The sequence below is a fragment of the Periplaneta americana genome, chromosome 1, assembly GCF_040183065.1.
Source record: "Periplaneta americana isolate PAMFEO1 chromosome 1, P.americana_PAMFEO1_priV1, whole genome shotgun sequence".
In the NCBI taxonomy this organism is placed as follows: domain Eukaryota; kingdom Metazoa; phylum Arthropoda; class Insecta; order Blattodea; family Blattidae; genus Periplaneta; species Periplaneta americana.
The window spans coordinates 155,254,961-155,269,787 of NC_091117.1; the positions used below are offsets into that span (position 1 = coordinate 155,254,961).

Below are 14,827 nucleotides of genomic sequence, written 5' to 3' on the forward strand. Positions count from 1 at the left end.
AATTTATGCGCATAGTAATGGTACTAATTTGCAGAGTTCCCCAAATCAAGAAAGTCTGACAATTACTCACTTTATGCATTGTGCACACTGTTTCTAAGGTGAAATAAATCATCATAATCATGCTGCATGTGTTGGAATTCTGGCAGGTTGCACAACATATTGTACATGCTTTATTAACTTTAATTCTTAATCATATATTTTGTTTCATTGCCTCTCAGTTCCAATGAAATAACAATAAAAGTAATATTTTACGGCATCATTTGCAATATCTGTGTTTAATCATTTTTTTCAGCTTCTTACAAAGAAAATTAAAAACTGTCATTAAACTCAAACTTAACATGATTTTTAACATTTTACATGTGAATGGTTCATATTTTCTTTTCTCCCAGTGGCAAAAATATATTCCACATAAGGCAGTAAGGTAAAAATTAGCCAATAACTACATCATATAATAAAAAAATACACGCTTTTACTGAGAAAGAGTGTATATTTTTATCAGTATTTCTATGATCTAAAAATTTCAGTTTGTGCACTGAGACAGTACTGAGTGTGTTTAATTGAAAATAAGTTTCTAGTATTATTATTGGCCAGAATTTTCTATAGTATCTACAAATTATTCTCATTCATACTGCACTTTAAAAATGAAAAGCTTCAAATTACAGATATTCCCAGACTTACAAGAACGCTGACATATCCAACTTTTCCCTTGGATCAAAGTACATTTTAATATTATGAGAATATTATGTTTCTTAATTTGTAATAAATAGTGTTTCTGAACTTCTTACAGTTCTTCTTCATATCATCACTTGTGTCAACAATTTCATAAACGAAATAATAAATACACAAATTAATTCCTTTATGCAAGAACTTGCAAAGCATTTTCATGAAGTAGGGGAATGTCTGTAGTTACTATTGACAAAGAAAAAAATTATATTAATAATAAAGTTGTAGGCTACAGTTGGCTAAAGAGTAAAGATACAACTTAGGCAGTGTTTACAATTAACAATAACTTTAAAAATAATATAGTAATAAATTTTTGGTATTTGAAATTTGGTAACCCTATGGGTCGTCAAAAATATAAAAGTAATATGCCAATCATTGGCATTAAAAAATTTAAAGCTCCCAATATAGGTGTTTACAAAATAGTCATACATGACAAAACTAGCCACTACAACTACAGTATACCTATTCATGAAAAAATGAGCAAAATTCCAACAATGATATCAAACATATTATTAGGAAATATTCTTAGACTCACAACTATAAAAATCACAGCATTCCTACGAGTACTTTACCACCAGATAAACCACTGATAAATAGATCAATTACAAACGATAATCGGCATAATTCTTCCCGACAAATAACTTTATCTGGTATGTCTTTTACTATTTTGATATGTAGAATAAATTTTAAGAGAAAGAAAGCTGCTAAGCAGAACATATGTGATGTGTTTCAATGTTGAGGGTTACTGCTGCACTTGCCATCAACACCGAAGTAATCTTTGAAAACATAACTACAGTTATGTTCAGCGAGGTAGCGGTACAATTCACCCATATCCATGTGGCAATCCCTGGATTTACTTTTCCCACATTCAAAAGAAATTTCTTGAAATGTGGCAAATTTGCGAAGAGTGTCCACACTCAATGAGTTTATATTAACAACTTCTTTTTTCTTGCACATTATCTTCTTCCAATTCATACATTTTACCTGAAAATGAAGATCGAAAACTGTATAAGCCTACTAATATTTCACAACATATTGTAGGCCTAAATACAAGGAAATTTTCATATATGTATGCTATGCTGAGCTTTATACATTTGAAGAGCTGCTTAAAATAACGTTGTAAGTCACTTTTTAACCAAAGTCAGAGTTTAGCTAAATAGTATAATACAAAACTAGTTTACAATTTATACTTAATTGCATGAGTCAATGTTTAGGAAACGAGCGAATCTGACGAGTACAATAACTGAATAACATTACAAACGTGTTTCATACGTTATTTTTTGTATGACAGCATTATAAAACAATTAATAAAGAAATAACATCATATTGTTAATGATATATACTTGATGTCATGGTCTCTGAAGAAAGGGGTTGCTATGACAACAATGATGTACAGTATTAAATATTATTGCACAGCAAAACGTTTCATAATACGAACCTTATGACAGATATGGTCCTAGCAAATATCTAAAATAAAAGCAGGATTTTTGGATTATCCATACCCATTCTCCCAATGATTAGCCTGGATAATCAGGATTTCACTGCATTGCTTATTGTTTATTATTAATGTTGAATGTAATATATTCTGAAATAGGAAATCTGGACTGTATTTATGTCTGATGCCTACAACGTTTTTCCACTGTAAGTATATAAAAAGTTTGTCGTTTGGGTGATGAACGAAATACTTATGTGTAAATTTTGCATAAACCTGGTAAAGTATCGGTATGATCCTCAGAACATCTTATTTAACAATGCCAGTATGAAATTAACATATTTTCAGTTTCCTGAAAAAGTGTGGAAAGTGAAAACATTAACCTAGGCAACCCTTTTATTAGTTACTTGTCATTGATTCCTTTATCTATAGTTTCTAGTGTTTATTTTAAATACAGTGAAACCTGTTCAAATCGGAACCTGAATAATCCGGAATCCTGTCTATTTCAGAACAATTTATTGGTCCAGGCGAAATTTGTATGTATTATGTGTAATTTTTCCTGAATAAAACGGAAACTGTTCAACACGGAAACGGAAACTGTCTGCTACTATTCAAAACGGAAACAATATTTTGGACACTATATTTTGTAACTATATTTTGAAACAGCGTGTAATTTCAAGGAATATACAAAAGTGGACAAATTATTAGACTAAATTAATTATATGTGCAACTAAGCTGTATTTATTGGTAGAAATAATAAACAAAAAGTATTTTGCATATAAATAATGAACAGAAAATTGAGTCTGGAGGTTACTAATATTTTGTGAACATTCCCTTATTCTTTATAACACGTTGATTTTGTCAGGGATGCTCGAAACCAAAGTTTGACACTTTCTTTGAATATCAGCATCATTTAGCCAGATATCACACACTGCTTAAAGGAGTCCATGTTTTGTTGTAAGCCTCTTTTTGTTCACTTTCTTCTTCAATATAGATCACAGATTTTCATTTTCGTTAATGTCCGGTCTTCTTGCAGGCCATGGGAGAATATCTTCTGCAGTATATAATTAAAACATCAGTAGTACCAACATAGCCAGAAAAATATACTTAATCATTGGAAAAAATATACCAGAAGATGTGAAGAATCATATTTACAACAATAGAGACTCTGTGAATTATACTGATAGTTAATGACGAATTATATTATGTTTCCAGGAAAACTTTTAGTCTAATAATTTGTCCACGTCTGTACGAAATATGTAGGCCACTAAGATAAAAACAAGTTTTCTTTGCAAAATTCTAGAGGGTACGAGGGTATGTTGGCCTGTCGGTCATAAATTTTATTACCCTGTTGACTAGGCAGACGAGTCCCTTCAAAGATTTTCAATGCTTCACACCCATATACTGTCGTAGCTAAACAGAGCGCAAGTGTAGTGATTTCCAGGTAAAAAAAAAGTTGCATAAAATGTGGCATTAACATTAAGTGATGAAGTAAAAGTTATCGAAATAAAGAAAAATTAGAAACAAAATCTATGTGAAATAATATAGAAGTACAGTTGTGGAAAACTCAGGTGTGACACTTTAAAAAATAAAGATCATAATGAGTTAGTGGCGTGCAGCCAATATTGGTGACACAAAATGAACCAGAAAGCAACTGTTTATGTGAAAATAAATGAACTGTTGTGGGAGTGGGTTCTTCATGACCTTTCAAAGAACAAGCCAATTTCTGGATCTATTCTGCAAAGCAAGCTATTGAACTGGGAAAGAAATTAAATAAACCACAATACAAGGCTTCTAATAGATGGCTCCTAGTTCAATTAATTAATAATGTGCAGTGATATGCAGTACAGTATTAGAGTATAGTGTTAGATATTAAATAGAATTATATTAGTAAACTTTAGTAATGTTTAATGACTGAGTGAGTTACGATAATATTTATACAGAAAATGAGATTTTAATCAAGATGATTCACCAACGTAATGAGCGACAGAAAGCTGATTTAATGTGATGAGTGTTAAATGGAATATTTTGTACTTCTTGCAGTTTGCAGCATGCCATTTTGTTTTTCATATATATGAATGACAAAATATTCCATTTTAATGTCACATCTGAATAATACGGAAACCTGTCCACAACGGAAAAAAAATTAGGACCATGTCACTTCCATCTTGAACAGGTTTCACTGTAATACATTTGTAACGGGAGAAGATAATTGTTGTTGTGATATCATTTAACATAAATTATAATATAGTGTGATTGAGAAGTCCCTCTTGTCTAACAGAGAATCCACTAGGCACGAGAATTCAAGTGGCAGCACTGGCCACTAAGCATATGATGGACTGTATGGATGTGAGGGTGTCAAACCAGAATGAATGTGTGAGTGCCAACTTTCCTCTGGATTACTGGAACTAATGGAAATGTGGAGAGACTTCTCGACTGCACTGCATTCACAACTTTCTGACATTAATTTTATAAGTTTATTTCCAGAAAGGGAAGGAGGGGGAAACTGACTCTGGTACCTGTCTCACCTTATCTAAAGCAACTGTGATCATATCCCGTTTTCAGTTCAAAAAATGATCACCCTAAGAAACAGGCAATAAATCTTAAGAGTTCCCTTGTCCAGGAACAGGGTTTCACATGGCTATACATTAATCTGTGTTTCGTCTGCTTTACTCTCAAGTTCAGAATGGCACAATCATTCTACAGCGACTCTGAACATGTTACAGAAATTAAAAATCTCTTTCCTGTCTCCATAACTGTTTCGAACGGTCTAGTCTTCCAAACAATATAAATGACAAACACTCGTATATAACTTACATATACAAATCATACCTTATGCCACCATTCATTGCAATCTCTAGCCAATCCTTCAGCACATATAATTCCAGGTCTGCCAGGTAAACAAAATCCTGTAATGCTAAATTCATTAGCAAGATCCAGAATCTCCCTCCTTTTAATTTTACTGTAAATATGGTGGGAATATATCCAGTAACGTGTAAAGAACTTGTCATTATCATCACTGTTGTTTACAATTGGTTCAGGTTTACTTGACTCAACATGGTATCGTGATGCATTCTCCTGGAGCCATGATATTGCAGAGCAGATGCAAATCTCTCCTCTCTCAAGAGTTGATATATAATTGGCTAAATCACTGTTTAAAATATGCTGCTGATTGCGATCCAATGTGTCACTTCGGACATAAATATCTGGTTCATTAGCAGGATAATCATGTGGTAAATTTATGCATACTTCCAACTTCACCTAGAAAAAAAAATTACGTATCAAAGTATAAAAAGACAGAGCTAAACAAATGACTGACGGAAAAAATATTCTTCTACAAGCAGAAGTAGGAGGCAGGCCTACTATTACAACACAGTAATATTTTTGGTTACCAAGAAAAATTCGCATCCCTTCATCTAACCTTACCTAAAATCAAGGAACAAGAGAACTGACATTGGTTATTTTCAAGAAGAGGTAAGTTTCTTTTCCTCTACAATCTATTGTATAGGAAAAGAAACTTACCTCTTCTTGAAAATAACCGATATTTGCTATTAAAATTTGAGCTGGACGCAGTTAAGACAACTACAAAGACTGAAACAGTAACTGTAGATTCTTAAACTGCAATACAACAAAGACTTTGCTTCTTTTGCAAATCATTGGACAGTCCTAGATCTAACTGTTAAGATTTTAATATTTAATATTATATTTCAGATGTCTCTCTCTTGTTGGTGCTGTTGTTAATTTTTAAAATTAGAATGTAAGAGAGATGAGAGCTACTACATTAAACATCAATATGACAAGAATATTAGTTATATTCTTCTTCTGCAACAAGTTTTACTTTGGAAGTTTGTCTCCATTTCCATACTACCTGATTTCCATCTCCAATCTGTTCATCTTAAAGGTATATTTTTGCTTATTTATTTTTAAGGTATTTATCTAGTAGCACATCTATAGTTTATAAATGTGTTCATGTACTATTTGTCTGACAAGTTGTTACCCATGGCAGTGAAGGGAACTATAGTTGGTAACTCACGAGAAGACGAGCACGAAGTGAGGAAAAAGGGTGGTTAATAATGTTACGACAACACGTGCAATACTTGTACTATTGTCGTAACATTCTCTATTAAATACCATTTTTCCTCACTTTGCACTCGTCTTCTCCTGAGTTACCAACAATACTCTACATGAACCTTGTGACCACAATCTGTTATCTCAGACATAGCAGGACAGTGCACTCCAATTTTCACCACAGTTAATGAATTATTGCAACAGTAATATGCCTTGCTGTTGTTCAGATGTACAATCTTATTGAACATACCTATTTTATTTCTATTATTTCAGTAGTGTTACTTATTGAACAACTATAGTTCTTTCAGCATATAATTATTATTGTTATAGAATGGAAATGCCTCCAAAGAAATACCGCGAAGTGAACCAATCTCAGAGTAGAAAAATTATTTGCTATGTTATAAAATTTTGTAAAGAGGAAAACAAGATCGATTCCATTATCTTGTTAAAGAAAACTTTGGAAGGACCTGCTAAAGCTGTAGGTAGGCAGAAGTGGAAAAAACTGTGTGTAACATTGCCAGGCAGTTTGAGAAAGTCGAAACGGATGGAAATGAAATTAGAGCCCTGAGTGAAACATCATTCATGTTGGAAGAACAATCAGAACTCGACGAATTTGATAAAAGTGTTGTGTGCCTAACTTCCTTCTAGTATTATAAAGTAGGAAAATATGCTTCTTAGTGCCATTAAAGAAAGAATTGCCTAATAAAGAGCAAGGGGTTCAAATTTAGGAATCGTAAAAATGATAAGATATGTAGGCTATTAATTGAATATAATGAGACTTGTATATAACGGGAAAGCAGAGGCCAACCCGAAATAAATCCATGCTCAATTAAAATCTGTAATTATTTATGGCAGCATATTCAAGCTACGAAAAATCCTTCAAATACTTGGATTTAACTGAGAGAAAAAATAAAGATTAGTGGACTGATAACATCATGTCCGAGAATTTTATTATATTATTGACACTGTAATTCTGTCAGCATGTTAGCATATGTACACCGACCCCTGGTATAGTTCCAGAAATAAAAAATGGCGTCACTCTTGAAGCTTCTTTCAGAGCATGATTCACACCACAATGTCTTAACAACGGTTTTAAACCCAATGTTATTTGAATAGTATTACAGGAAGTGAAAAGTGTTCACAACCAATAAGAAATTAATCTGAAAATTACATCATTAATGCCTAAGAGTTATTATTAAACAAAAACAAACATGATTATGACAATTCATCGTAAGCATTCTGATAGCTCTGTGCTAGAGTGCTTGCTTGCAGACTACAAAGTTCAGGGTTCGCATATTGTTTTTTTACTTGGTTATTTAATGATGCTGTATCAACTACGAGGTTATTTAGAGTTGATGGGATTGGTCATAGTGAGATAATATTTGGGAAGGTGAGGCCGAAGATTCGCCATAAATTACCTGACATTTGCCTTATGGTTGGAGAAAACCTCGGAAAAACCCCAACCAGATAATGAGCCCAAGCGGAAATTGAATCTGCGCCCGAGCGCAACTCCAGATCGTCAGGCTAGTGCCACATGAAACAGTTTTGGATAAATTCAAGCTTTAAGTTTAACTGTGAACAGTTAAATCCATATGGTGCCAAACTTTATCTCACAATTTATTGTAGCTTTCTGCAGCTAAGGAAATAGTTATTCATGCTTATCACAAGGTAGATTAAGATAAGAAGGTGCAATTAAGACAAGAAATGGAATTTTTGTGATATTGTTGGATAGCCATGTCTGGCTTGAAAAAAAAACGCACGCACGCACGCGCGCACACGCAAACACAGACACTGCCTACATCATGTGTTTATATTTATTTTAAAATTGAAGAATTAACTTAAATTTCAATTTATGATGGTACTGCATGTTGTACGACTAGGAAAGGGAGTTTTCTGCAAAGTTGTAGTAGGTCTACTAGTAAGTGTCCTGTTTTAAGCTTCAGAAATTTGTTGTTCATACAGTTCTATTTTCCAAATAAATCGCTAATATATCTTATGAAAATATATAATTTAATTCCTTTTAATATGAGAGAACTATTTATTACACATTGACTTTGGAATATATGTTGTTGTTGTCTAGTGCCTTGCATCTGGCAATGAAGCCATTAGCAATCGAGCTTTCCAATACTTTTGAACTGTAGTTTCTTCTGATCTTAATGCTTCACAGGTCTTCAAGTGATCTTCATTCATTTCTGCTGGATCATTACACAGGACACATATTGGTGAAGCTGAGATACCTATTCTGCAGAGATGACTTGCTAGACAGTCATGATTTGTCAATAGTCTGAAGGCTGCAACTGCTGTTTTCCTTGGTCTCTGGGGAATTATATATGGGTTGGAAAATAGTGTAATCCAGTTTTTTGTCTTTAGCAGTTGATTCTATTTCCTGTAGGTATGAATGAGAAAATTTTGTAGTGATCAAGCGTTTTATTGAGGAATATGAGAAATTAAATTTAGGCTTTTGTTTTATTGTTGTGCCTTTCTTTGCAAGTGTGTCTGCGGTTTCATTCCCCATGACTCCACAGTGTGCTGGAATCCATTGGAGATGGACAATCTTATTAACTTTTTGGAGTTGTGTTAACATTTTGTAGCATTCTCTTATTTTTGTTGACTTCTTTGTAGTATTGGAACATTTTCCCTGAATTGCAGCTTTAGAATCTGAAAGAATTACTGTTTTGTTATATTTATTTAAGGGAAGATTTAATAATTGTCGGAGAGCAATATGTATAGCCTCTATTTCACCATCATAATTTGTTGTGTCTCTGCCAACAGAATGATAAAAGGAAAAATGTGTACATGTAACCCCAGCTCCAGTAAGGTTTTCTGTGGTGGATCCATCGGTATATATGTGTAGCCATTCTTCTGTAGGGTATCTAGTATTGATCGTTTCCAGTGCTAGAAGTTTTTGTATTTCTTTTGGTGTGCCTGATTTACTTATTTCCTCTGATAATTCCAAACTGAAGGTAGGTTGCAATAATTCCAATGGATTTTCTCTTATGAGTAAGTTTTCTCTGGTGTTAGGAATGTTCAATTTGGATTTAATCTGTGTTACCTTTTCTAGGAAACTACTATGAGTTTTAAGGATTGAGAGTTAAGCCTTAAAAATTACTTTGGAACATATTAAAGTCAAAAAATGAAATATAAATTTCTGAATACATTAAACAAAACAAAATAAACAAAAACATGTTCAATTTCTATGTAACAGTCTTGTTCGTACACTTTGATTATTTACAATTGTGAAAAACAATATCTTATAGCATAACCTTTCGATTTTATTACTGCTTGGCATCTCCTCCTCATTGATTTTACCAAGTTTTATACTGTTTCTGATTTGATTTTAGCCCAATTTTCTCTCACTACATATTTAAATTCGTCTATGGTTCTACACTTACACTTTCTCACACTCCTTTGCAAAATTTCGCACAAATGTTTAATGGGGTTTCAGTCTGGTGATGAAGGATGTGTTCGCAGTTGCTGGATATATTCCATATGCGCCAATCCTTATTAATTTGAGCATTATGTTTACTGTCATTGTCTTGTAGGAACATATACACAGGTGACATCTCCATTTTTGTGCACTCTGCCTAACATTTGATCTTAAAATGTTATTGTACACATACTTATCCATAATCCCATCTACAAACTCAAAATTTCACACACCATTTGCAGACATACACCCCACACAACAGTATGCATCCACGCCTGTGTTTTACTGTAGCCATTGTGTTCTTTTGTCGTTATCTGTGTTGGGCTTCCTCCATATCCTGTGAATGTCATCAGAACCAAAAAGATATATCTTCGTTTCATCTGACCAAATCATCCTTCTCCAAAATTCTTCATCCTTACCAACATGTCACACACACACACACACACACACACACACACGCACACGCACACGCACACGCACACGCACACGCACACGCACACACACACACACACACACACACACACACCGGATAGTTTGATTACTGATCTTTGTGTTTGAAGACTCTTTAATCATGATTCGAATTTATGGAGCACTTATTCTTGGATTTTTGACAACTTGATTAACTATGAATCTCTCGTCACGTGCATTTAGCAATTTTTGCTTGGTTTTTCTTGCTAATTATTCCAAGTTCCATGATTTAGAAATTTTCCTGCAATGTGTTGTACTGTAGAATGTATGTTATGCACTACTTTACCTATTTTTCTATAGGAATAGCCTTTCAGAGACAGACAAACAATAACTTTCTTTAAATCGGAACTGAGCTCCTTAAGACACTCCACTGTACACAATTCTGAATGACAGATTAACAGCAAGTGACCTCCATTGAAAGAGATCCCTGTGCGCACTGCATGCTTGTTTACTACGCATCTAAACGTAACTACCCTCTGGTCCGTGGAGTAAGTGTACAAACAACAGTGTTACATGAATTTCACGGAATATGTAGTTTTAAATTTTTATGTAAGTAACAGGTGTAAGTAAATTAATTTTATTCATGTTACTGTTCGTGTTTAACTCATCAAACATAATGGATTTAGTTTTATTGATATATTTTTAATTATAAAGTTAGTTTAATAATAATATACGAGGTGTACAAACAACACTGTTATATACTGTATATAGAGGCCTAATCTTGTTTTTGCCATCCACACAACAAAATTGAGGCATATGAAACTATCAACGTAAAATAAAGCAATACTTTCAGAATACCACAGCTGCTGCCACCACAACCTCCTGCCATAATGATGTGTCATGTAGAACTGTCTACGGTATCATGTTTGTTCTTCATCCATAGTACATGCCATGCCCACTGTGTTCTATAGGCCTATTGGTCGATTTTTCCGTTTAAATAATATAAATAGTAGAGTCCTGCATAACCGGTTAAGAAAGATAGAAAAGATAGATTGCTACTGAACGCCTGGCATTATAGACAGTATGCAAAGCTCTTCCATCTCGCAGAGTAGTCCAATGTTCGGTTTAACGAATGTCCGAGTCTCACTCGGTTGGACGGCTCTGGACCGTGAAAGACAATATTGAGGAGTTCCAAGAATCGTTGCAAGAACGCGATTATCATCGTGTACCTTTCAAATGATATTTCATCCTCTCTCCTCATTGACTGAAGCACGCATAATGAAACTACAATCATTATACTTGACAGTACTTTTATTTTTGTTAATAACTTGTTATCTCCCTAAAAACGATTTATTAGAGAAATAATAATACATCCACTTAGAATAATTAAAAGACATAGGCTATATTAACAACTACTCTTTCAGATGTTAACCTATGTATTTTGAGTTTAGAGTATGAACGTCACAATAGTAAGTGTGTACATATTTGCTCTTCCCTTTTGTAAGTAATTTTAATTTATTTTATTCTTGTATTTGTTTACATGTCAGATTTCATCTATGCATTACTCTTATTTTCTTTGTTGTTACTGGTGTCCATTAGTTGATTTATATAGCCTATTAGTTATGAAGATAAATTTATTATATTGGGTTATTTTACGATGCTATATCAACATCTAGGTTATTTAGCGTCTGAATGAAATGAAGGTGATAATGCCGGTGAAATAAGTCCGGGGTCCAGCATCGAAAGTTACTCAGCATTTGCTCGTAGTGAGTTGAGGGAAAACTCCGGAAAAAACCTCAACCAGGTAACTTGCCCCGACCGGGATTCGAACCCGGGCCACCTGGTTTCGTGGCCAGACGTGCTGACCGTTACTCCACAGGTGTGGACATGAAGATAAATGTACCAAAGTATCCAATCAATTATAACCCTATTCCAAGCTAACTTACTTATGACTTTTAAGGAACCCGCGGGTTCATTACTGCCCTTACATAAGCCCGCCATCGGTCCCTATCCTGAGCAAGATTAATTCAGTCTTCTATCATATCCCACTTTCCTCAAATCCATTTTAATATTATCCTCCCATATATGTTTTAGCCTCCTCAAAGTCTTTTTCCCTCTGGCCTCTAAACTAACACTCCATATGCATTTCTGGATTCGCCCCCTATGTGCTACATGCCTTGCCCATCTCAAACATCTGGATTTAATGTTCCTAATTATGTCAGGTGAAGAATATAATGCGTGCATTTGCGTTGTGTAATGTTCTCCATTCTCCTGTAACTTCATCCCTCTCAGCTCCAAATATTTTCCTAAGAATTTCAAGCTAACACTGTTTTAATTAGGAAGAGTAAATTTCCTTCAATTGTTACTCAATTTGTGCAGTTACAAAATGTCATCAGAGTTCCTGTATGGTGAAATGCCTTTAGTATTCTGTCCTCTATATCTGTGATTCTGTCTAGCCAGGCGCAACCACTTCAAGGCCGGATATTCGAACGAATGTCCAACCTCACCGGTTGATCTGCAACTGGTCGAATATAAACTGGTTGTAAGCGCTGTTCTGCAGCACTCTGATAAGTTGACATAGCACGTACTATAGATGAATAGAGTTTTATCTACAAAATGTAATAAGTAACATCGAATTTGGCCTGCACATCAAAATATCTTGCAGTAAATTTAATCCATAATCAGGAGTTTCACAGCTCAGAGTGGTCGTTGGCTTATTCAGCTATTTTCTGTCAAACTTCCCGTCTCTGAACTTTCCTTCTCTAATTATGTAGGTCTAGCCCCATCCCCTTCGGCTAAGTTCATGTCACAGTTTGGTCGTCTGCTGCCTTCTACGTCAGTAAACAAAAGTTGCCTGGAAATGGATTTTTCATTCATCCTTATTACATGTCTCAGTCATGTCCCTCTTACATTATATCACAACAGTTCTACCTGGCTCTTAAAATAGTGTACACAACTTGTGATTGTATGAAATTTAATACTTAAGTTATTGTAATTTTCTTCATATTCACACAATCACTGTTCATTGTTAAACTATGAGACAAATCATCTTTGATAATAAAAACACCAGGTAGGCCCTATTTAAAACACGGTTATATTACTTCTGCCGAATAGCATGATAAGATCATCTAACGTTTACTTGTGCCGTTCTTACAGAGAGAGATAGTTTAGTGACAGGTCACCATACTGTCAATGGTAAGGTCAAGAAAAATTTCACGAGATACATTAATAACAAATGCTTCGCACAAGTGAACGTCAGGTCCATTATTCCTCTGTTCTAATTCTACTAAGGTTTAGAAATAACAACTGTGAAAACTAGAGGTGATGAAAATTTTGATGAAATAGATAGGGAGGCCTACCTTGTCCAGAAATAAATTTATGGTAAAGTCAAGTCGTGGAGGATAAATAGAACATTTTCCATCAACAAATTCATTTATATCCGCTATTACACTGTGATCATAAACACAAAATTCTCCTGGATTTGAAAACATTGATTGTAACATCTCCACTTCCGAGAGTTGTATTCTCAACATCTCTTCTAGATTTCCATTATCTACAATTTGTGTAATTTGTTCTTCTAACTCCTTAAAGTCCAAACATTCGTTGTCCTTCCAATCACACGCTGTACTTTCATCGAAACTCATTCTAGTAATAGTAAATTGGAATATATTTACTACCAAACTACTGTTCCTTTTCTTGTTGTTGTAAACATCTGTGTTCAATGGCAACTTGGAGAGGCACGTGGATTTGATAAATGACAATCTATTGTGCTCGCATTCGCTTTACAGCTGTAAACAGTCCGTCGACAATTTCAAAACGCACACAGAAACTGTATTGATTTTTATGTCCTTTCATGTTACTGATTGTATCAACACGAGAAATTACTTTATTATCATTTAAATTAGTACTGAAACAGATGTAATTCCCTCTTATTTCTCACACTTTTCTTCATAGATTCCTATTATACAGAATATCGAAGATTATAAGCGTTAACATTTTCATTGAGACTGCGGAGAAGACAAAATCACTGCCTTCTATACCCAAACGCAATATGTATATTTTAAGCGGGACAACACGGAAGTGAGACTGTCACATGGTGCGTACCAAGTTGTGGCGGTATATTTAAAACTGGTGTAATACATAAAACCTTAATAAAACATTCGCACCACATAAATCGAATTAGTAACTTACTTGGGTCTTGTGGACACCTTTAAATAAAGGTGCCTTTCCCTCCTTTCCGAAGCTGAATGATTGTGGATCCGTGTTTGTATGTTATCGACATAAACAAAGGTAATGGACGAAAACTAAGCATACGAGTATTTTACTCATTTATCCTAACTAGCCCCACAGTCTCCATGTATTGTGGGTCCCTATCACCACGGCATGGCGCGTCCTCACCGAGGAGACGACATCCAGATATGGAGGATAGTTGTGAATATATTAAATAAATAGTCACGGACAGCCGATGAGGGTGGTCCTCCAGCTTGGGGGTTGGGCGAAGGGCTAACAACCCATCACCGTAAAAAAACAGCTTGTTACGAAGCCACAAAATAAGCCTCGGAATGGGACTGATTCTCTGGCACGAACACAGCAAAGGAATAAGGTTATGAGATTTGATACTTGGAATGTTACAAGTCTATATAGAACAGGAGAGGTAACATTAGTAGCAAAAGAACTAGCTACATATAGAATAGACTTTGTTGGAGTACCGGAGGTTAGGTTAGATGGGAATGGCATAAAACAAATACGAGTTACTTGTATTATGGGGA

The 14,827-nt window shown here is 34.5% G+C and overlaps 1 protein-coding gene across 1 annotated transcript; it reads right to left on the minus strand.

Moving 5' to 3' along the window:
• Window positions 1–256: 256 nt before the first annotated feature.
• On the minus strand, window positions 257–14,103 carry LOC138702792 (RWD domain-containing protein 2A). Its single transcript, XM_069830093.1, has 3 exons — window positions 13,418–14,103; window positions 4,988–5,416; window positions 257–1,707 (listed from the first exon to the last, which is right to left on the minus strand). Exons 1-3 carry the CDS (start codon window positions 13,700–13,702, stop codon window positions 1,453–1,455), a joined length of 969 nt encoding a protein of 322 aa, XP_069686194.1. The 5' UTR covers window positions 13,703–14,103; the 3' UTR covers window positions 257–1,452.
• Window positions 14,104–14,827: the final 724 nt, after the last annotated feature.

Coding starts and splice junctions, on each gene's coding strand:
- LOC138702792 (XM_069830093.1), bottom strand. CDS start 13,702: ATGAGTTTCGATGAAAGTACAGCGTGTGATTGGAAGGACAACGAATGT. Junction 5,417..13,417: donor TAAATTTATTTCTGGACAAG/GTAGGCCTCCCT, acceptor TTTTTTTTCTAG/GTGAAGTTGGAAGTATGCAT. Junction 1,708..4,987: donor GCAATGAATGGTGGCATAAG/GTATGATTTGTA, acceptor CTTCATTTTCAG/GTAAAATGTATGAATTGGAA.